At 51.6% G+C, this 23,726-nt stretch overlaps 1 protein-coding gene across 1 annotated transcript; it reads left to right on the top strand.

Moving 5' to 3' along the window:
- The first annotated feature begins 267 nt into the window (after positions 1-267).
- On the top strand, positions 268-22,458 carry LOC100772734 (myosin-7). The gene is made up of 38 exons (XM_035452530.1): positions 268-468; positions 763-906; positions 1,165-1,321; positions 1,407-1,434; positions 2,619-2,727; positions 2,810-2,902; positions 3,010-3,073; positions 3,603-3,701; positions 3,924-4,027; positions 4,613-4,751; positions 4,843-4,961; positions 5,081-5,230; positions 5,984-6,154; positions 6,767-7,076; positions 7,396-7,463; positions 7,814-7,901; positions 8,506-8,623; positions 8,766-8,889; positions 9,094-9,230; positions 9,481-9,736; positions 10,732-10,974; positions 11,102-11,278; positions 12,259-12,404; positions 13,820-13,910; positions 14,595-14,984; positions 15,127-15,253; positions 15,422-15,540; positions 17,211-17,407; positions 17,860-18,043; positions 18,183-18,348; positions 18,517-18,641; positions 19,207-19,515; positions 19,757-19,960; positions 20,062-20,187; positions 20,293-20,568; positions 21,543-21,638; positions 21,754-21,888; positions 22,441-22,458. The coding sequence occupies exons 1-38, from the start codon at positions 268-270 to the stop codon at positions 22,456-22,458; spliced, it is 5,808 nt and encodes a 1,935-aa protein (XP_035308421.1).
- The last annotated feature ends 1,268 nt before the right edge of the window (positions 22,459-23,726 follow it).

Genomic DNA, 23,726 nt, shown 5'->3' with positions numbered 1-23,726 from the left:
AGGGTCCGTTGATAGTGGGAGATAGAGGCAGACACTCCCCCAAAGAGTGCCCCAATGTGAGCAGGAGTAAGCTTCCTCCTTTGCCTGGCACAGTTGCCAGGCTGTTCTCTTTTTTAGAGGTAAGCTTGAAGAACACGGGACTTGTGGGTGATTCCTCCTGAGTGCTAAGCATGGTGCCAGATCTGGGAGCTGCCACGGAAGGGGAGAGGGAGCCCAGGGAGGGGGAAGGCATATAGGTGACAGCTGCTCCTCACCCCAGGCTCAACCATGGCGGATGCAGAGATGGCTGCATTTGGGGCTGCAGCCCCCTTCCTGCGCAAGTCTGAGAAGGAGCGGCTGGAGGCACAGACTAGGCCTTTTGACCTCAAGAAAGATGTTTTTGTGCCTGATGACAAAGAAGAGTTTGTCAAGGCCAAGATTGTGTCTCGAGAGGGTGGCAAAGTCACTGCTGAGACAGAGAATGGCAAGGTAGGTGTAGGTATAGGTACTGATGTGGGAAGCCACCCGAGAGAGCCCTACAACTGGGGTACACAGACAGGGTACATGCATGCACACCTGAGGACCACCAAGCCTCCTGTACTTTGGATAGGATGGAAGTCCAAACTCTCCAATGAGCTTCTGATTCCCAGCATCTGTCCTGTGTTCTTCGAGATTCCTTCTCAGCTAAATACTATCTCACCCACCCATACCTTGTCCTGCTCCCTTCATTGCTGATAGAGCAGGACAGATACAGGTTGATGGTGCCTGTGTGGGCTGTTACAGACGGTGACCGTGAAGGAGGACCAGGTGATGCAGCAGAACCCGCCCAAGTTCGACAAGATTGAGGACATGGCCATGCTGACCTTCCTGCACGAGCCGGCCGTGCTGTACAATCTCAAGGAGCGCTACGCTTCCTGGATGATCTATGTGAGCACAGCATGAGCCTGTCTCCCAGAACCTAGAGCTTCCTGGGCAAGAGAGGCCTACTAAAGCCAAGTCACCTGTTTGTTGTGTGTCCAGGGTGCACAGCACTGTACATGGGCTCCTGCTCCTTTGGCTCAGTTATAACACTGAAATGACCCAGTTGGATACATTCTGAGCTTTTCCCTTTGCTTTCAATGTCTCCTGAGGTCTTTCTCTAATTCTGAAAATCACCCCTGACTACTTGCTTCTTCTTTACCTCAGACCTACTCCGGCCTCTTCTGCGTCACTGTCAACCCCTACAAGTGGCTGCCAGTGTACAATGCTGAAGTGGTGGCTGCCTACCGGGGCAAAAAGAGGAGCGAGGCCCCGCCCCACATCTTCTCCATCTCTGACAATGCCTATCAGTACATGCTGACAGGTGAGCCTGGTGCCCCTGCCTGTGTCCCCTCATCCCTAGTCCCCACCCAGCCCTGACCCATTGCCTCTCCTCTTGTCTCTTCCAGATCGTGAAAATCAGTCCATCCTCATCACGTGAGCATAGCTCCAGAATCCCTGATCCCAGCCCCTAGGGGAACCAGACTCCTCACACCTATGGTCCTCTCCCTCCTCTTTGCACACACCTCTGGTCCTCTCTCTCCTTTGCACACACCTATGGTCCTCTCCCTCCTCTTTGCACACACCTCTGGTCCTCTCCCTCCTCTTTGCACACACCTATGGTCCTCTCCCTCCTCTTTGCACACACCTCTGGTCCTCTCTCTCCTCTTTGCACACACCTATGGTCCTCTCCCTCCTCTTTGCACACACCTATGGTCCTCTCTCTCCTCTTTGCACACACCTATGGTCCTCTCCCTCCTCTTTGCACACACCTATGGTCCTCTCTCTCCTTTGCACACACCTATGGTCCTCTCCCTCCTCTTTGCACACACCTATGGTCCTCTCTCTCCTCTTTGCACACACCTATGGTCCTCTCTCTCCTCTTTGCACACACCTATGGTCCTCTTCCTCCTCTTTGCACACACCTATGGTCCTCTCTCTCTTCTTTGCACACACCTATGGTCCTCTCTCTCCTCTTTGCACACACCAATGGTCCTCTCTCTCCTCTTTGCACACACCTATGGTCCTCTCTCTCCTCTTTGCACACACCTATGGTCCTCTCTCTCTTTGCACACACCTATGGTCCTCTCTCTCCTCTTTGCACACACCTATGGTCCTCTCTCTCCTCTTTGCACACACCTATGGTCCTCTCTCTCCTCTTTGCACATACCAATGGTCCTCTCTCTCCTCTTTGCACACACCTATGGTCCTCTCGCTCTCCACCCCATGCCCATCTCTATCTTCTCTTTTCTTTGCCACAACTTCTTTGTGTCTCTCTTCCTCTCTGCTTTCCATCTTTCTATTTTTCTCTTTTGCTTCGCTTGCCCATTGTCCTCTAACTCTTCATTCGTCTATAAGACCACGTGTCTTCGCCACTTCATTTTCCTTATCTTTTCTTCCCAAAACCTTTTCTTTCCTCCCCACCTATTCTTCCAAAACAGTCTGATTGACCCATGTCCTCTTGTGGCATCTTTCCTGCTTGCTAACCCAATCGTGTGTGCCATTCTCTAACAGCTTCCTGATGAGAGCATCCCTCCCCAGTAGGATAGGTGTTCTCTCCTTACTTGAAGCTTGTTGATCTTAAGCCTTACTGCCTATTGAGCCTTTGTTTGTCACGACAGCGGAGAATCCGGAGCTGGTAAGACTGTCAACACCAAGAGGGTCATTCAGTATTTTGCTGTTATTGCTGCCATTGGGGACCGAAGCAAGAAGGACCAGACCCCAGGCAAGGTAGGCCGGTTGTCACCTAAGGGCCTGCATTACAAGAAAGAGTGGGAAATCCTCACCTCCCATCCTTCTTGACTTCTTACAGGGTACCCTGGAAGATCAGATCATCCAAGCCAACCCCGCTCTGGAGGCCTTTGGCAATGCCAAGACAGTCCGCAATGATAATTCCTCTCGATTTGTGAGTGATACTCCACCTTGAACTTGGGACTTGGACTGGCTGAAGGTTGGCCTCAGATGTGAGCCTTTCCCGGGCTTATTACCACCCTTTTCTATCCACCTCTTCAGGGGAAATTCATTCGAATCCATTTTGGGGCAACTGGCAAGTTGGCATCTGCAGACATAGAGACCTGTAAGTTCCATGAATCTACCTGGCTTTTTGTTGTTGTTGTTGTTGTTGTTGTTTCGAGACAGGGTTTCTCTGTGTAGCTTTGGAGTCTGTCCTGGCACTTGCTCTGTAGACCAGGCTGGCCTCGAACTCACAGAGATCCACCTGCCTCTGCCTCCTGAGTGCTGGGATTAAAGGCGTGTGCCACCAACACCCGGCCTACCCGGGTTTATTTAGGCTGACCCCATCCTATTTCTACACTGTGTGGTCTCAATACCTTTCCCCAGGGCCCATTTTTTCTTTCTCTTCCTGACTCTGGGTTTGTCTGCCTTGGGCTTTCCCTCTGTCTTGGGTACCAGTGCATGTTTCTTTGGGCTTTTCTCAAGATGCTCTTTCCTTCTGGGTCTCCTCCTCCATCTTCACCTGTGACCTCTGCATCCGTGCCAGTCTCTTCCCCTGCCCTTTGCCTGCCAAGCTCCTCATCCTTGTCCTTTATTTCTTTGTGGCCACATTCTAACTTTTCGTTCCTCTCCGTCTGTCTGCCTGTTCACAGACCTTCTGGAAAAATCCAGGGTTATTTTCCAGCTGAAAGCAGAAAGAGATTATCACATTTTCTACCAAATCCTGTCTAATAAAAAGCCTGAGCTTCTAGGTGAGTCAGACTGAGACCAGCTGTTTCCATGGCAACCTGGTCCCCTCTGCTTGCGGCTGGGTTCTATTGGTATGCTTTGGGCCTAACGACACTGCTAGATTCAGTTTTGTGGGTCAAGTCAATCCCTGTACCATCCTTTCCCTTGGTCCATGTGCTATAGCAAGCAGCCCCCACGATAGCCAGGGTTATGGCACAACTTAACCATATCCCTCCCACACTTAGACATGCTGCTGATCACCAACAACCCCTACGACTATGCATTCATCTCCCAGGGAGAGACAACTGTGGCCTCAATTGATGACTCTGAAGAGCTCATGGCCACTGATGTAAGTGTGTGAGGACTCAGCTAGGGGGTGGACAGGTAGGACTGTCTCATGTTGCCAGCTTAGGAACAGAGCAAAGACACTGGCTATTTGATTTCTAAAGCAGTACAACCCTCCTTGAGAGCTAGAATGCGCCCTGAGAAGCATGCTATGAATCAGGAGAGTGGCCAGTGTTTGGTGTTGTCAAACCAGAGGGCTGAGAATCATGGATCGAGAGACAGGAAAGGCAAAGAACAAAGTGACACTTCAAGAGAAGCGGGAGGGAGAATCCCAGACCCTATGGGGCTGAGATGAGCTGTGGGTACACAAGACACACACACACAGGTATGAGTGGAAGGGCTAGGAACACAGGTGGATAGGCCATAGCAGCTACAGAGAACATCTGTGACCATTGCAGTGGACAGTGATAAGGCAGGGCCCTGATCCTGTACTGTCTGTCTTCGTTTGGAGCCCCTCTCTGGGTGTGGGAATCACACTTTACAGGGACCAGGGAGACACATGCAAGTTCTCTCTCCAGTGTACGAGGGATCTCATTAATCAGTCATACTTCCTTTTTCTGGGATTCGCTGATATGGGACCTGCTTACAGAGTGCCTTTGATGTGCTGGGCTTCACTCCAGAAGAGAAGAACTCCATTTACAAGCTGACGGGCGCTATCATGCACTTTGGAAACATGAAGTTCAAACAGAAGCAGCGGGAAGAGCAGGCAGAGCCAGACGGCACTGAAGGTGAGAAGCGAGAAAGCTGCAGAGGAGCTGGGGGCCGAGTCTGCAGAACGTGTGTCCTGTACTAACTCTGCCATCTGCCCTTTCCTGCTAGAGGCTGATAAATCCGCCTACTTAATGGGGCTGAACTCAGCAGACCTGCTCAAGGGGCTGTGCCACCCTCGAGTCAAAGTGGGCAACGAATATGTCACCAAGGGGCAGAATGTCCAGCAGGTGGGTTGTCTTTGGAGGATAAACAAATGCAGGAGAGCTCGTGACATGATGGGGTATGAACTTTCAAATTCATTCTTCCCAGTAGCACGACTCATCTGGATTTCTCCCCTACCCTGCAGGTGTCATATGCTATCGGGGCACTGGCCAAGTCAGTGTATGAGAAGATGTTCAACTGGATGGTGACTCGCATCAACGCAACCCTGGAGACCAAGCAGCCACGCCAGTACTTCATAGGTGTCCTGGACATCGCCGGCTTTGAGATCTTCGATGTGAGTCTGGGAGCGCTGGCCTGGGACACCACTTGTCCTTCACCCACTCACTCACACACCCACTCACTCACTCACCCACTTCACTCACTCACTCACCTCTCACTCACACACTCACACACCCACTCACTCACTCACCCACTCACTCACTCACCCACTCACCCACTCACTCACTCACCCACTCACCCATTCACTCATTCACTCACTCACACACTCTCTCACTCACACACCCACCCACCCACTCACTCACTCACTCACTCTCTCACTCACACACTCACCCACTCACTCACCCACTCACCCATTCACTCACCCACCCACTCACTCACTCACCCACCCATTCACTCACTCACTCACTCACCCATTCACTCACTCACTCACTCACCCACTCACCCATTCACTCATTCACTCACTCACACACTCTCTCACACACTCACTCACTCACCCACTCACTCACACACTCTCTCACTCACTCACTCACTCACCCACTCACACACTCACCCACTCACCCAGTCACTCACTCACTCGCTCACACCTTCAGTCACGTGTGGAGGGCCAGCCGTGGGCCAGGCACAGGACGGCAGTGGGGTTTGTGTCGTGACAGAGCCAATCCCTGCCCCCCCTTTCCTGTCATGACCTGGGAGGGGACCAGCCACGCCTGTGCTGGGCTTCGGCAGGTGTAGGGCACAGGCCTAGGCTGACCCTGATGGCCCCTCAGCCCCTCGTTCCTCCCGCCTGACTGGCTGCCACACCCTGCAGTTCAACAGCTTCGAGCAGCTGTGCATCAACTTCACCAATGAGAAGCTGCAACAGTTCTTCAACCACCACATGTTCGTGCTGGAGCAGGAGGAGTACAAGAAGGAAGGCATCGAGTGGACATTTATCGACTTTGGCATGGACCTGCAGGCCTGCATTGACCTCATTGAGAAGGTGTGTCCGGTCTCCACTACCTGAGCCTTCCGCCTATACCCCACATGAACACTCACTCCAGAACATCAGATAAGGTGGTGGTTCATCCCCCTTTTGAGGAATTCAGAAGTAGGACTCTGTTTTCCAGAGCTCTGTGTTGTCCAGAATGTCCATGACACAGTGCCGATAGCTTTGTTCCCGCCGATAGCTGTGGTGCCCAGGGGCTTAAGATTGATGCGTGAAAGATGGGCATATAGAGGTTAGCCTTCCCCACTGACATGTTTACCGGCCCTGGGTTACACACATGCGAGGGTAGGGAAATGCAAAGGGAGTGTGACAGTCATAAGAGTGCACCTGTTTTTAACCCCAGCATCGCGGGAATCTGGGTGATGAAGTAAAACTTGCAAAAAAACCAACCAACCAAACAAACAAAAACCAAAAAGCTCCTCTGACATTAACAAAATCCCCACCTGTGGAAGGCTTGACAGGTGTCAAACAGTAGATGGCTGCTATCTTCAAGCTGAGACTAGTCTCTTAATACCCTACACCATGCATGAGTAAATATTGACGTAAAGAAGAAGACATGTCTACCTGAGTGAAGCTTACTCAATGATTCTCTCCCTACACACTCAGCCCATGGGCATCATGTCTATCCTGGAGGAGGAGTGCATGTTCCCCAAGGCCACGGACATGACCTTCAAGGCCAAGCTGTATGACAACCACCTGGGCAAGTCCAACAACTTCCAGAAGCCTCGCAATGTCAAGGGGAAGCAGGAAGCCCACTTCTCTTTGGTGCACTATGCTGGCACCGTGGACTACAACATCCTAGGCTGGCTACAGAAGAACAAGGACCCACTCAATGAGACGGTGGTGGGTTTGTACCAAAAGTCCTCCCTCAAGCTGCTCAGCAATCTATTCGCCAACTATGCTGGAGCTGATGCACGTACGTACCCCAGACATTAGCACTCTAAGGTTCATGCCACAGTTCCGAGCCACATCAATTGGGGAACTCCACCACTTCCCTGTCATGGCATGCCCTGAGGTGCATAGACTAGACTCGGTGACATAGAACTGGGTGGAGACACTGGAGCAGCCACACTGAAAATCTTGTCTGGTAGCCAAAGAGGACAAAATGTGAGGAGAGCCTGTAGGTCTACACCCGCTGCTCCTATGTGAGGAGAGCCTGTAGGTCTCCACCCGTTGCTCCTGGCCTCCCTACATGCCCCCACTAATGCCCCTTTTCTTGGCTCCCTTTCCCACAGCTGTAGACAAGGGCAAAGGCAAGGCGAAGAAAGGCTCATCCTTTCAGACCGTGTCCGCTCTGCACAGGGTGAGCGTGTGTCCAGCCCCACATAGCATGGCTCCCCATTCATTCTGCTCTGGCAGCCCCAGCTCCTTGCCTTGCATGTCCCCAGCTCCTCCCAGCACCAGTTTTCCTCGGTCATTCCTGACCTTTTTCATGGCTGCGTCTTTCTTCATCTCCTAGCCTCGAATCTCGCTTCCCATCCCAGCCTCTCATTTCTCACCTGCCATCAACCTCTCTTTGCCTGTGTCTTTCCCTGGAATCCTTTCACCTCCTTCTTCCTGTATTCTCTCCATCCTCTCCATTCCTTCCTTTCCTCTCCATTTCCTACTTCTCCTTCTTTCTTGCTTTTATTTTCCCCTCTTTTTCTGCCACAGGAAAATCTGAACAAACTTATGACAAACTTGCGTTCCACCCATCCTCACTTCGTACGCTGTATCATCCCCAATGAGACAAAGTCTCCAGGTGAGACCAGGAACTTGAGCTATCCCACACTGGGCATGTGCTGTCTTGGAGACAGGACCAAGTCATCTCCAAGCCTTGGTGGTTTCCAAATCATATTCTTCTCCCAGAGTACCTCTCCCCGTGTTACCTTGTATTGGGAATGTATACATCAGGGTAAAATGTAAAGCATTTTTATAGATATCACCTCATGAGTGACCTATAGCCCCTAATGAGGCATGTAAAGAATGCCTATCTGTTTTTAAACCATAGGAAATAAAATACCAAGGAACCTGGGTTCAAAGCCTGGCTCAGATTTCAATTAGCTCAGTGACCTTCCCCAAGTCATTTAATCCCTTAGCTCACTCACCTAGAAAATGAGATACATCTGTCCCAGAACCACCCATCATAATAAGGATAAATTATATAAAATGATAGATGTGAAAGTCTTTTGATTACCATTAAAAGTGTGGCTAGGGAGAAAAATGAAATGAATGAAGAATTCTTATTGACAGATTGACTTGCTGAAGTAACCAGCTAATGTGTGACAGAGCCAGGATGGGAATCCAGAGGACTTTGTGTTAGGCTAACACTCTCCCCAATCATTTTTCTCCTCCCTGCTGCCCAGGGGTGATGGACAACCCCCTGGTCATGCACCAGCTGCGGTGCAATGGTGTGCTGGAGGGCATCCGCATCTGCAGGAAGGGCTTCCCCAACCGAATTCTTTACGGGGACTTCCGGCAGAGGTGGGTAAGGGGCGCCCCGGGGCTCAGGGAGCCAGGGGTGCACTGCCTCGGTGGGAGTGGGGGGTCTATGGTGGCCCTGGAATTCTGCAGACAGAGCAGATGCACATAGGGTGCAAATGACTCTGAGAATTTCCCTCCCAAGGTACCGCATCCTGAACCCAGCAGCCATCCCTGAGGGACAATTCATTGACAGCAGGAAAGGGGCTGAGAAGCTGCTGGGCTCCCTGGACATTGACCACAACCAGTACAAGTTTGGTCACACCAAGGTGAGTCCAGCGCTCCACATAATGGGTGCGGAGCAGGTAGCCATCCCAAGTGGCACAGCTGAGACTTTTGCGTTCCCGCAGTCAGACGTAGAGCGCATAAGTGATGGGTCCCTGGGAGCTCACTGAACAGACTTCCACCCACCTCTACCCTGGTCACCCTCCTTTGAGGCTGTGCCCACGCCGGTTCTACCCCCTTGCCCACAGGTGTTCTTCAAGGCGGGGCTGCTGGGGCTGCTGGAGGAAATGCGTGATGAGAGGCTGAGCCGCATCATCACCAGAATCCAGGCCCAGTCCCGAGGTGTGCTTTCCAGAATGGAGTTCAAGAAGCTGCTGGAACGCAGGTGAGGGCACTTTAGAGGAGGTCCTAGCTCTCCTGAGGTCCAGCCTAGCTCAGCGGCAGTGTCAAGAGAAAGACTTCTTCCATCAGGAAGAAATTGTTAGGTTAGGAAGGGACCTTATGAATACAAGATGGTCCTTAGCATTCAAAGGCTTTGGGGAGGGCGAGAAAGGCCAGGAAGGGGGCTTTATCTAGGAACAAGGGTCTCAGATGGGAAGGAGTGAGTCTCATGCCCCTCCTCTCACTGCCTGCAGAGACTCCCTGCTGATTATCCAGTGGAACATCCGGGCCTTCATGGGGGTCAAGAACTGGCCATGGATGAAGCTCTACTTCAAGATCAAGCCACTGCTGAAGAGCGCGGAGACAGAGAAGGAGATGGCCACCATGAAGGAGGAGTTTGGGCGAGTCAAAGATGCACTAGAGAAGTCTGAGGCACGGCGTAAAGAGCTGGAGGAGAAGATGGTGTCCCTGCTGCAGGAGAAGAATGACCTGCAGCTTCAAGTGCAGGCGGTGAGGCCCCACAGCCGTTGTCACCTCCCCCACCCCTTGTTTGGTCATACTTCCCCCAACCCCACACCTCTCTGTATTGAGGAGTGTACCATGCTGTTCCTCACAGACTGAGGATTCTGGGAGCACACTTTCAAAGACCTCCAAACTGGTCCCTCAGGAGGAGAAAAGGCAAAAAGAACCCCTTCTAAATACATAGACTTAGCCATGTATGGTGGCATAGAGCTGCTATCCCAGCACTTGGGAGGTAGAGGCAAGAGAAGTGGGAGTTGAAGGTTAGCCTTGGTTACAGCAGCATGAACTCAAGGCCAGCCTGGGCTATAAGAGATCCTGTCTCAAAAATATGTATGTATATGGGCGCACACACACACACACACACACACACACACACATACACACACACATACACACACACACACACACACACACACACACACACACACACACATACACACACACACACACACACACACACACACACACGAGAGAGAGAGAGAGAGAGAGAGAGACAGAGACAGAGACAGAGACAGAGAGACAGAGACAGAGAGACAGAGACAGAGAGACAGAGACAGAGACAGAGAGACAGAGACAGAGAGACAGAGACAGAGACAGAGAGACAGAGATAGAGACAGAGATCAATTCTACGGGAAACTATAAATCATCTTCAAGCCTAAATTTCTTCATCCTTAGTCAGGAATCAAGGTGCCTGCCTCATGGGTTAAAATTCACAGAGTGTATGATGTCAGCAAATGCAGTTCCTCCAAGCAAAGAGACTAGAGGAAAAGGCCATGTGAAGACTTTGAGTGTCCTCCTCTGCTCCCCTCCCCAGTGCTCTCAAGCCATACCATCCTAAAACCCCTCCCTGTCCTCCTGAGGCTCTTCTCAGCCAATAAGCTAAGGTCCCTCTCCTATCTGGGTGATGCACCTCTGCCTTTCACCACCTGTGAGGACAAGGACCAGTCCTCAAACCAGCCTCCTTTTCCATACCCTGACCCCAGGAACAAGACAACCTGGCTGATGCAGAGGAGCGCTGTGACCAGCTGATCAAGAACAAGATCCAGCTGGAGGCCAAGGTGAAGGAGATGACCGAGAGGCTGGAGGACGAGGAAGAGATGAACGCTGAGCTCACCGCCAAGAAACGCAAGCTGGAAGATGAGTGTTCAGAGCTCAAAAGGGACATTGACGACCTGGAGTTGACACTGGCCAAGGTGGAGAAGGAGAAGCACGCAACAGAGAACAAGGTGAGGCCAGCTTCCTCTGGCTCCAAACCACAGTGTGTTCCTTACTGTATCAAGGAGGTTCTTCTAGGTGTCCCCAGGTGGTGTCCTTTGACTTAAGGGGAATGTGGGATTTTTGTCTGTTTCACAGGTGAAAAACCTGACAGAGGAGATGGCTGGACTGGATGAGATCATTGTCAAGCTGACCAAAGAGAAGAAAGCTCTGCAAGAGGCCCACCAGCAGGCTCTGGATGACCTTCAGGCTGAGGAAGACAAGGTCAACACTCTGACCAAGGCCAAGGTCAAGCTGGAGCAGCAGGTGGATGATGTAAGTAGACAGGACAAAACGGACTTTGACGTAGCATGTCCATCTGCATTGAGAGGTTTGTGTGAGTGTGTGTGTTTGAGTGGGGTGTTGGTATTGGAAAGTATTTATTCTACTGATATCTTCTCAGAATAAAACTGGATGATAGAATAAAACTGGAGGGTTATCAATTTCAAATCATGTATCTAATCTCACTGTTTGATCAATTAAGCTTTTTTTTTTTTTTTTTTGGTTTTTTGAGACAGGGTTTCTCTGTGTAGCTTTGGAGCCTATCCTGGCACTCGCTCTGGAGACCAGGCTGGCCTTGAACTCACAGAGATCTGCCTGCCTCTGCCTCCCGAGTGCTGGGATTAAAGACGTTCACCACCAACACCCGGCCAATTAAGCTTTTTTTTTTTTAACTTGATTAAGCTTTAAAGTTTAAAATGTAAACCTGCATAACTCTATCTTTGACCATGGGGTTTAGAGGATTAGTTCATAAGAACATTATATATCTCTTGGGTAAACTGTGAGCCTCTTTGAGGAAGATCTTGCAGAGTCTGATCCTAAGCGAGCATTGTTTCTTCATTTGTGTATATCAAATGATAAGGATTTGTGGCCATCAATCCCCTATCTTTCCACTCTAATAACTTAAGTATCTGTCTCAGTCACAGGACTAAGAGCTCCCTTCAGATGGGAACTTGAGTTTGCTCAGTTTTGTGTCTTCAGTACCCCGCACAGAGCCTGGAACCAGTAGGTACTTACAGGATGGTGAATGAATGATTTTTAGCTTTGGTATCTCATCCTAGCTTCATTCATTCATAAAATATCTATTGAGCAAACCCTCCATTCTTGACAGTCTCATGGTTGCCTGGAAACATTGGTCCTTTCCAGGGAAGTTTCCAAAGTCCTGGATTTCCCAAGGATTTCCAGAATGTAGAATAACAAAACCCAGGTCAGGATGCTATACCTCGTAATACGTAGCTGGTCGTTCTCTCCGCTAGCTGGAGGGATCCCTGGAGCAGGAGAAGAAGGTGCGCATGGACCTGGAGCGAGCAAAGCGGAAGCTGGAGGGCGACCTGAAGCTGACCCAGGAGAGCATCATGGACCTGGAGAATGACAAGCAGCAGCTAGACGAGCGACTTAAAAAGTACGGTGATCCCACACTGCCATGGTTCCTTCTTTTCATCCCGGCTCAGCTCAGGACAGTACAAGCTGACCCAGGGGTCAGTCTAGGAGGCAATGGATGTTCAAGCTAAGGCAAAGACCTACAGGAAGAGTACTTTCCTCTCTGACACACACGTTAAGGCCCTGTGGTCCTTCCTAGCAAAGAGTCTTGCTTGACTCCGTCAAGCCCTCTGTCCCTGCTAGGCCCTTGGGAGAGGTGAAAATAAAACTCTCTGTGAGCACTCAGTTGGACAGGGAGGAAGGCTGCACACAAAGCCTCCCAGGAAAGTCTCCTCTGGGTTTTTCCGAAGAGAGCAAATTGAATCACAAAGAAATGGCTCTGCTGTTCAAAAAAAAAAAAAAAATGAAGGGGTTGGTAAATGTCTTTTTTTCTAGGTACTTCTAGTCCCAGTCTTTATTGCGAGACCTTCTAAACTGTGCACACACATACTTGGTTAAGTGTGAGTTGCGAAAACTTATTTTGATATTTGAGGATCTTATTGTACTCCAACTTGTATTTGCACAGGAGTCTTCACACTCCAGGCAGAGTTTGTTGAGTGAATGAATGAATTATATTTGATCCTAATGATTCTTTAACCCCCATTTTGATATTTTATTTTTTAGTTATGTGTATACTGTGTGCATGTGTGTGAGAGAGTTTTCACATGTGAGTGTAGTGCCCACAGAAGTCAGAAGAGGGCATCAGGTCCCCTGGAGCTGGAGTTACAGATGGTGGTGAGCTGCCTGATTGAGTGCTGAGAACAGCACTTGCTTCCTCTGGAAGAGCAGCACTCTCAATGGCTGAGCCATTTCTCTAGCCCTCCTCAGTCTCCTTATGAAGATGATGTAGTCAGACTTTACCAAAGAGACAGCTAAGACTCAGGAAGGTCAATGAGTTGAGAAGGAAGTGAGTATGATCAAAGTACATGATATAGGAGTAAGAAACCAACTTTATGAGCTCCTGCCCTACGTACAATGTATATACTCTATGTTTTAAAGAGGCCACTGAGTTGCCTAAACTATCAGTAACAAGTTAAAGACCACCACCACCACCACCACCACCACCACCCACCCACCCACACACACACACACACACACACACACACACACACACACACACACGGTCTTTGAAATAGTCTCATCCTCTCACAGACGAGGAAACATGGCCTAAAGAGGGGACAAGTCACACAGAGGCCAGCCCTGCCACTCTGCTCCAGGGATTTTCCCATTACATTCTTACTGGATTTGAATCTGACAGCAGGTGTTACTCTTTGGATAACCAAATCACTTTGGAAGTATTTTTTTTCTTGCACTTAGTTTTATAACCTTGGATCTCTGGTGAATGCTCCAGGTACCTGCCTGGTCTCCTATCCCACCCCACCCCTTTCTTCCCTACAGGAAGGACTTTGAGTTAAATGCACTCAATGCCAGGATTGAGGATGAGCAGGCCCTGGGCAGCCAGCTGCAGAAGAAGCTCAAAGAGCTTCAGGTAAGGCAGCTGTGCATGCTGTTCCTGACTGGTTCTCAGCTTTCCTGGATCCCCTCCAGTCTATGCTATTCCTGCGTCACAGGAACTGTGTGTCCATGAAAGGGGACAAAATACATAAGTCTCCCCATGGCGCACCCACAAAGACAGGCTTATATGATCCAAAGAAGAAAGACCCCGGGGAAAAACAGGTCTAGAGGGCAGAACTGGCTCCCTGTCTCAGATCTGTCTAGTCAAGTGATCAAAGAAGCCCACTGTAGACCTCTAGGTCTCCATGCCCACCTGTCACCTGGTGACTTTTGAGACCTTAATGGTTCTTTCCTCTATAGCAGGCATTGAGGTATGCCTTCAGCTATTTCATCAAACAGGTGTGGTTTTCTCAGTTAAACTTTTGCTATTTTCTTGCCACTAAACTGCTTGGAAAAACCCATGAAACACAAACTTCTTTGTCTTTCTCCAAGAGATCTATTTCCTTCTAATGAAGAGAGTGTGTAATGCTCAAGCCTAAAGGAAAGCTGACTGGGCTGTGCGAGACTCCTCCCCCAGTCCTTCTATGTCCGCCTCTCCAGTAACACATCAAACTCCCTTGCTGTTCTCCGTAGGCCAGGGGTCTTTTAGAGCCCTGGGATGGGGGGACTCGGTGGAGGGGTCCAGGAAGCAGATCTGAACCTCTGCGTCCCTGGCTAGGCACGCATCGAGGAGCTGGAGGAGGAGCTGGAGGCCGAACGCACAGCCAGGGCCAAGGTGGAGAAGCTGCGCTCTGACCTGTCTCGTGAGCTGGAGGAGATCAGTGAGCGGCTCGAGGAGGCCGGTGGGGCCACATCTGTGCAGATAGAGATGAACAAGAAGCGCGAGGCCGAGTTCCAGAAGATGAGGCGGGACCTGGAGGAGGCCACACTGCAGCACGAGGCCACAGCCGCAGCCCTGCGCAAGAAGCATGCTGACAGTGTGGCCGAGCTGGGGGAGCAGATAGACAACCTGCAGCGGGTGAAGCAGAAGCTGGAGAAGGAGAAGAGCGAGTTCAAGCTGGAGCTGGATGATGTCACCTCCAACATGGAGCAGATCATCAAGGCCAAGGTGGGCCCTCTGGGCTGCCTCTGCTTTCCGTCTTCTTCCTTCCTTGCTCTCTGCTGTTCTCCGGTTGGCCCTCTTCCTTGCATGAATCCCTCTCCATTTTAGTTCCTTCCTGCACCTAAGGTGTAACTCCTTCCTCTCCCAGGCTAACCTCGAGAAGATGTGTCGCACCTTGGAAGACCAGATGAATGAGCACCGGAGCAAGGCTGAGGAGACTCAGCGGTCTGTCAATGACCTCACCAGCCAGCGGGCCAAACTGCAGACAGAGAACGGTGAGCACGGGGCTTGAGCGCCGTGAGCTGCAACCTCCTCAGCCACCCAAGCTTGGGTGCGCGTGCCCCTCAGTGCCCACAGAGTCTCCAGAGAGTGGAGCCCAAGGGTTAGGGGAAAGGTTGAGGGCTGGGAGGAGAGGGGCTGAAGGTAGCTTGGTGTCTCCCCAGGGGAGCTGTCCCGGCAGCTGGATGAAAAGGAGGCTCTGATTTCCCAGCTGACTCGAGGCAAGCTCACCTACACCCAGCAGCTGGAGGACCTCAAGAGGCAGCTGGAGGAAGAGGTCAAGGTGAGGCCTGGACTCTGCCTGGCAGAGTCCAGGAATGGAATGCACCTACAGCCCTCGAGTCTGCTTATCTGGTCCACAATTCTCTACAAATTATAAAAAGAAACCATAGCCCAGCCTTTCCTAAGTGTCATTTAAATCTGTTCCCCACACTGAGAGTAGCCCTTTGCTCTCCTGCTGCCATACTGGGGTGGGGTGGGGTGAAGAGAAAATCATCCAAGGCAGTGGTTCTCAACCTCTGGGTCGGACTCCTTTGGGGCTGGAATGACCTCTTCACTGGAGTTATACATCAGATATCCTCCATATCAGATATTTACATTATAATCATAACAGTAGCAAAAATACAGTTCTGAAGGAGTAACGAAAATAATCTTATGGTTGGGGTCACCTCAACATGAGGAACTGTAATAAAGGGTCGCAGCATTAGGAAGGCTGAGGACCACTGATCTAAGGTGACAAATTTTAGCCTTCTTGGGTACAGAAATGGGGTACAGGGACTGACAAAAGGATCCTAGGATAGGAGAGCAATCCAAAGGCTGGAGAAGGAAAGGAAGCTGGATCCTGTTCCTAGCACAGTACTGAGTTCATGAAAAAGAGACAAATGCATGAGTTCTTAAAAATCCCATGGCTAAAAGCCAGGCATTGGTGGCGCACGCCTTTAATCCCAGCACTCGGGAGGCAGAGGCAGGCAGATCTCTGTGAGTTCGAGACCAGCCTGGTCTACAAGAGCGAGTTCCGTGATAGCCTCCAAAGCCACAGAAAAACCCTGTCTCGAAAAAAACAAAAACAAAACAACAACAACAAAAAATCCCATGGCTAGGGTTGTAGCCTAGTCGGCAAAGTGCTTGCCACATAAGCATAGAGATGGTTGAGTTCAATCCCCAACACCTATGTAAAGAGCTGGGCATGGCGGCACACTTGTAATCCCAGCACCGGGAAGGCAGAAATGGGAAGATCCCTGGGACTGACCGGCAGCCCACTCAGCCAAATTGGTGATCCTTAGGTCTCAGTGACAGACTTTGTCTCAAAAAATATGGTGGACAGTGTCTGAAATGATACCCAAGGTTGACTTCAGGCCTCCATACACATGTACAAACTCCCCACATCATCCCCACAAAATCCCAAAGCTGAGTACTAATCTACCTCTTATAGTGTAGGGATCCCAGAAACATCCTGATGTCCTTGGCTGTCCCTATAAAAGCAACGGGCGATAAGATCTGCCGAAAGGAGCATTGGGCAGTGGGCACAAGGACTTTCTTTGTAAACAGTGTGGCACTATATAGGATTAAGGTCTCTTTATTCCAGAAGACACCAAGGTAAAACACAGGCCAGAGATAGGTTATAGAACCCAGCCAGCGCGGCCAGAACAAAAAGGGCCAGGGTCCCCACGTGCAGCCCCTTAAGAAGCTCTCTTATGTCACCCAGGCTTTCCTTCACCCCGCCCTTATGGGCGAGTCCCGGGTCCACCTGGTACCTGTCCCAGGACTATTGGGCGGGGCTAGGGTGTCTCCCTACAGCACTACTTTACTATTTGGGGTCATTCTAGCTCAGGAGACCACTCCAGGGTCACTGGAAGTGGGTGTGGTGAGGGGGCATGTTGAGATGGCAAAGGTATGTTAGGGTGACCTTACGGGAAAAGCTGACCCACTTCCACGGCTCCCACCTCTTCTCAGGCCAAGAATGCCCTGGCCCACGCCCTGCAGTCAGCCCGGCATGACTGTGACCTGCTGCGGGAACAGTATGAAGAGGAGACAGAGGCCAAGGCTGAGCTACAGCGTGTCCTGTCCAAGGCCAACTCAGAGGTGGCCCAGTGGAGGACCAAGTATGAGACGGACGCCATACAGAGGACTGAGGAACTGGAGGAAGCCAAGTGAGTCCTGGGCATCCAGCCCAGCCTGATGCTCAGTAGACCCCACGTGGGGGACACTTAGATAGAATGTGACAGCGCAGGAGGGCCCTGCCCCAGCCCCACCTCCTGCTCCTCTCGGGGAAGCTTTTTGCTCGCGTTATGTTTCTCATCCGAATATAAGACGAACAAAAGGTTTGTCTGAGGGCTGAGTGCTCCCACCTGGGGTAGGGTGCCGTAGGGAATGGTGGCTGCAGCCAAGAAGGTTGTAGCCTCATGGTCTTCAAGGTGTTCTATGTCTTCTTGCTCAGCTACTAAGATCTGCCTGCCAAGTGCTGGGCCTCTGGAGCCTGTCTGCAGGCTTTTCTGGATGCTTCTTTTGAAAGACTCACATGTTTTCCTCTTGTCCAAATCTACCTCCTCCATTCTCCCCCTCCCTTTCTACCCTGCCACCCTTCCTCCTTCCCCCGCTGCAGGAAGAAGCTGGCCCAGAGGCTTCAGGATGCAGAGGAGGCTGTGGAGGCCGTCAATGCCAAGTGTTCCTCACTGGAGAAGACCAAACACAGGCTGCAGAACGAGATCGAGGACCTGATGGTGGACGTGGAGCGCTCCAATGCCGCCGCCGCAGCCCTGGACAAGAAGCAGAGGAACTTCGACAAGGTGGGCTCATGGTGGAGCTGTGGACAGGGTGCGCAGTGATGGCAGGGGTCAGTGCCAGCTCAAGCCAGAGCGTTCTCCTTGGAGGCGTGGGGGGGGCGGGGCCTGGGGCAGCTCTGGACCACGTGCCCCTCCCCTGCAGATCCTGGCAGAGTGGAAGCAGAAGTATGAGGAGTCCCAGTCAGAGCTGGAGTCTTCCCAGAAGGAGGCGCGCTCCCTGAGCACAGAGCTCTTCAAGCTCAAGAATGCCTATGAGGAGTCATTGGAACACCTGGAGACCTTCAAGCGGGAGAACAAGAACCTTCAGGGTGTGTGAGCCGAAGGGCAGGGAAGGGCCATAGGGACAGGGAAGTCTCACAGGGCCAGGGAAGGGCCATGCCCCATGTCTGAGGGCCCCAACTGCAGTCCAGGCAAAGAAACGTGCCCCATACGAGACCACAGAAACCCCAGACTGAGTCACTATGTGTCCCCCACAGAGGAGATCTCAGATCTGACTGAGCAGCTGGGCTCCACTGGGAAGAGCATCCATGAGCTGGAGAAGATCCGAAAACAGCTGGAGGCTGAGAAGCTGGAGCTGCAGTCTGCCCTGGAGGAGGCTGAGGTAGGCGTGCAGGAGGGAGCAGGGCTGGGGCAGGGAATGAGATCTAGATTTGGTCCCTGCTCTCATCTCCCCTTAGTCTGGTTTCCTCCTCCCTGGCTCATTGCCAGGGCCTAGGCCAGTGCTGGACACATAGGAGACACCCAGCAAACATTTGTCAATGGATGAGTTCAGGGTCACCTAGCCCCCTCCATGGGAGCATTGCATTAGTAGTACCTGAGAGGCATCCTTGTTTCCACTCAGCCCCTTTCCACCTCTGCATGCCTGGTTTTTTGGTTTTTTTTTTTTTTCACTCTGTGCTTGATTGCCTGTTTCCTTGGCAACACTTTTCATTTTCCTCTTTGTCTTCAACTCTGGCTCTCCCCGCTGGGAGTCTGCATCACCTTTTCTTCAGCTTGCTTTCATTTATCTTATGCACGCCCTCTCCTTTCTTCCTCTGCACACTGATTCCTGAGCCATGCACACCATTCCCGAACTCTCTCTGTATCATGTTTTTTAGACAGACCCCTGCTTCTGCCCTGGACTCTGACTATATGCCCGCAAAACCCTTTCCCCACACCCTTTCCAGGCCTCCCTGGAGCACGAGGAGGGCAAGATCCTCCGGGCTCAGCTGGAGTTCAACCAGATCAAGGCAGAGATCGAAAGGAAGCTGGCAGAGAAGGACGAGGAGATGGAGCAGGCCAAGCGCAACCACCTGCGGGTGGTGGACTCCCTGCAGACCTCCCTGGATGCAGAGACTCGCAGCCGCAATGAGGCCCTGCGGGTGAAGAAGAAGATGGAGGGCGACCTCAATGAGATGGAGATCCAGCTCAGCCATGCCAACCGCATGGCTGCCGAGGCCCAGAAACAAGTGAAGAGCCTCCAGAGTCTGCTGAAGGTACTCAGAGACTTCCGGAAACGGTGTCACCTCACCCAGAGAGGGGACTAGCTTCTATATGGGCTAATTAGATGGTAGAGGCACTATCTGTCTCTTGTCACACAGTCATTGTAGAGATATCTGAGAGGTCAATCCTGAGCCACCACAATGGACTGCCCACCCACACCCCAGTTCTATGCAACAGCCTTGCGAAGGCACCAAGGCCAGATTTCTAGCTTATGCTCATTTTGCGGATCCTCAGGACACTCAAATCCAGCTGGATGACGCCGTCCGCGCCAATGACGACCTGAAGGAGAACATTGCCATCGTGGAGAGGCGCAACAACTTGCTGCAGGCGGAGCTGGAGGAGCTGCGGGCTGTAGTGGAGCAGACAGAGCGGTCCCGGAAGCTGGCGGAGCAGGAGCTGATTGAGACCAGTGAGCGGGTGCAGCTGCTGCACTCTCAGGTGATGGGGTGCCCTGCGCATTCCTGAGCTCAGCGGGCAACAGGGGAAAGAGCCCCTCGGAGATGCCCAGACTGTTTCCTGCCCTGCCACTCTCCTCCCAGAACACCAGCCTCATCAACCAGAAGAAGAAGATGGACGCGGACCTGTCCCAGCTCCAGACAGAGGTGGAAGAGGCGGTGCAGGAGTGTAGGAATGCAGAGGAGAAGGCCAAGAAGGCCATCACAGACGTGAGTCCCCACCCTGCTACCCACTCCAGGCCAGCATCTCCCTAGCCTGCACAGGGAGCCCACCAGGACCCGAGCAGACCACGTGCCCCCCTCTCCCGTGCACAGGCCGCCATGATGGCGGAGGAGCTGAAGAAGGAGCAGGACACCAGCGCCCACCTGGAGCGCATGAAGAAGAACATGGAGCAGACCATCAAGGACCTGCAGCACCGGCTGGACGAAGCCGAGCAGATCGCGCTCAAGGGCGGCAAGAAGCAGCTGCAGAAGCTGGAGGCCCGGGTTCGGGAGCTGGAGAACGAGCTGGAGGCTGAGCAGAAGCGCAATGCAGAGTCAGTGAAGGGCATGAGGAAGAGTGAGCGGCGCATCAAGGAGCTCACCTACCAGGTCTGGGGCAGTACTGTGATCCCAGCCCTTGCGCAATGGCCTAAAGCCACGGTGACAAGCAACCAAGGGGAATGGAGCGGTGTCGCTACCTCTTGGCATGCCACCCCTGGGTGTGCTTCACTGTGTCCTATCACAGCCAACTCTTGTCCTCTGGCCCAGAGGTCAGCGGTTGAGCTTCATAGCCTATGTGTTCCACCTAGACATGCACCCTCAGTCTATCCACCAGAGATATGTTCTAGACAGGCACAGTTTCAACCAGCAATGCCTTTCCCCAGAAGAAAATTAATTTATAGCCAGGCTTGCAACCAAAGACACCAAAGCCATTCAAATAGGTCTCAAAACCTTCCAGGTACCCAGAGCAATATAAACCCAGCTTTCCGTAGTGCTTTTTAGAGTCATGCTCTCCATTAGAATTTGTTTGTGTGTCAGTCTAGCATGCTGGGCCTCCAAGCACACTCTGTCCTTAGCCTAGATCAAGTTCGTGTTAGCCCGTTGCAGCCCAGGAAATTCCATCATGCTCACAACCCCAGCATATGCTGGGCCCAGAGCCAGCGGGTTTATGCTCCGTGATGTTCCAGGGCCTTCAGGAGCCTGCTCCCTGGAACAATATACATAAGCCACTGAACTCTCAGGAATCCCATTAGCTCATTGGGTTCTTTCTTTATGTAATTATTTAAAATGTTCACATTCCAAGTGAGCTTAGTGGCACATGCCTCTGATCCAATAATCAGGAAGCTGAGACAGGAGGATCATGTGTTTGAGACTAGCCTGAGCTGCATAGAGAGTCTCTGTCTCAAAAAGATGCTCCTTGGGTAAGAAATTATAAGCAAGTTCAAATATTCTGTGAGGACGAGAGAGGACTAGACATTGGTTCCGAATGTAGCATTCAGGATGGAGAAGTCAAGAGAAGCTGGGGTGAGGTGCTGACTCTTAGGACTGTCCCCTCTCACCTCTGGCCCTCCTCTGACCTCCAGACAGAGGAGGACAGGAAGAACCTACTGAGGCTGCAGGACTTGGTGGACAAGCTGCAACTGAAGGTGAAGGCGTACAAGCGCCAGGCTGAGGAGGCGGTGAGTGACCCTGATGGGGTTGAAGCCTGGAGGAGGGACATGCGGTGCCAGTCCCCAAGACTGTAAGGCTAAGAGACCAGGTCCCTTCTTACCCTTCCCCTTTATCTGCTCATAGGAGGAGCAGGCCAACACCAACCTATCCAAGTTCCGCAAGGTGCAGCATGAACTGGATGAGGCAGAGGAGAGGGCTGACATCGCCGAGTCCCAGGTCAACAAGCTGCGGGCCAAGAGCCGTGACATTGGTGCCAAGGTGGGTTCCTCCCCTGGGCCTTATTTGTTACCTCCCACAGCAGACACAACTTCTATGTCCCCTCGGATAGTACCATTTTCTTTATTCCCTAATTGAACCACAAAGCCCCAAAGGCCAAACTGATTGAGTTCCCAGTGACTTCTAAGGTTCGTTGTGACCCCATTTTCAGTAATTCTGGGAATCCCAGATCAAGAAGAGTCAGAAACCCTACACAGCTCCAATTTATATTTACATCTTAGATCCAGTTCCCTCCAGCTACCACTTGATGTTAGCTCCTAACCTTAAAACTCAAACACAAAAAGAATATCCCATGGACTACATTGATCTCACAGAGGCAGCTTGCCTCCAGCCTACTCAAGAACCCTTTTCTCCTGAACTTTCCCCTTCTAAACTGATCCTTGGAAATGCATCCGGGCCGACATGGGGGCTTCCACCAGGTCACACAAGGCTCTCCACCGATCAGACACCCTAGTTTCAACTTTAGTTTCCATGCACTGTCCCCAGAATGCTGGCCTTCCCAGAGCTAATTTGGACTGTGTTTTATTTCAAAAGGGCCTGAATGAGGAGTAGATCTTGAACTGCCCGGCCCTCAGGGTGCCCGTGAAGCCCTCAGACCTGGAGCCTTTGTATCAGTCCCTTAGGAGGAAGCAGAATAAAGCAATTTTCCTTGAAGCCGAGACCCTGCCTCTAGTCTCTTCTTCACTGTCTTCCATCCCTGGGGATCTGGGGTGGGGAGGTGGAGCCTGAAAGAAGGAAGGGCATCTTCAAAGGCAAAGGACTTCCTCCAGGACCCTGTGGTGCTCTGAGCCTTCCTGGTGCAGCACTGGTCCATAGATCCACCTCCAGCAGAATACAGCAAGAAGTGACACACCTCTCCTTTCCCCAGGCCCAGTGCCTGTCGGGTTGAAATGGATTCAGAGGAGCCTCTGAACTCATCTGGCGTGCTGAGCCCATCTATCATACACTTACATGCTGGTTCTAATCAGTACCCCACACTGATAAAACCCAGAGCTGGGCCATGGGAGGAGGCCTGGAATATGGGGGCTGACCAGTGACTTTTCAGTCTATGGAAGTATGAGAGCCTCGGCAGATGTGGTAATGCTCCCTGAGACCCCATCCTAGGTAGGTCTCTGAGAGGACACAGGATCACAGATGTGGTTACATGCCATTCCAAACATAGCCCATGCCCCTCCCACATAAGCAGGAGGCAGTAACTGTGGCCTACCTTCTTTTCTTTCTCCCCACCCTCCCAGGACCCAACCCCTTAGTCTATGGTACTCAATTCTTCTCCACTGTGTCTTCCATTTGCAAGGCTTTTTAGCTCTGCAGCCCCTGGAAGATGGGATTTGGCTCGTATGTGGCAAAGCCATCTCAAGAGGAAGCAGGCCACAGATGGACCAGATTTTGGAAGAAGGGGGACTAAATTATTGAAGGGCCGGGAGGTAGAAAAAAAAGAGCAAGCAAGTCCTCTCCAGTCAAGCATGGCTAGTTCCCCTGACATTCAGCCACAGCTGGACTGCTAAGGGCAGGTTTAGGAATGTGGCTGAGACAACGGGATTTTAATCCATCTCTGGGAATCTGGTTAAGCCCTGGGCTGAATCTCCCCTCAACCATACCTATAGACACATTTGGGCATGGCCTGACTCCTGTTCATCAACTCTCCCTGGGCTCTAATCACTGAGAGAGGCAACCAGAGCATGGACCCTGTGCTGAAGATGAGGGAATGTCAACAGCAGAACAGAAGGGGAGGGAGAACAGAGAATTCAATCATAAGTAAAGAGGAACATCCTAGTCAGAGTAGATGGGAGCCCGGGATGGCTTGATCAGAGGAAACAGAA

The sequence above is a fragment of the Cricetulus griseus genome (genome assembly GCF_003668045.3).
Source record: "Cricetulus griseus strain 17A/GY chromosome 1 unlocalized genomic scaffold, alternate assembly CriGri-PICRH-1.0 chr1_1, whole genome shotgun sequence".
NCBI classification, from domain to species: Eukaryota; Metazoa; Chordata; class Mammalia; order Rodentia; family Cricetidae; genus Cricetulus; species Cricetulus griseus.
Note: the sequence above shows the minus strand (reverse complement) of the source record. Positions and strands in the feature narration are given on the sequence as shown.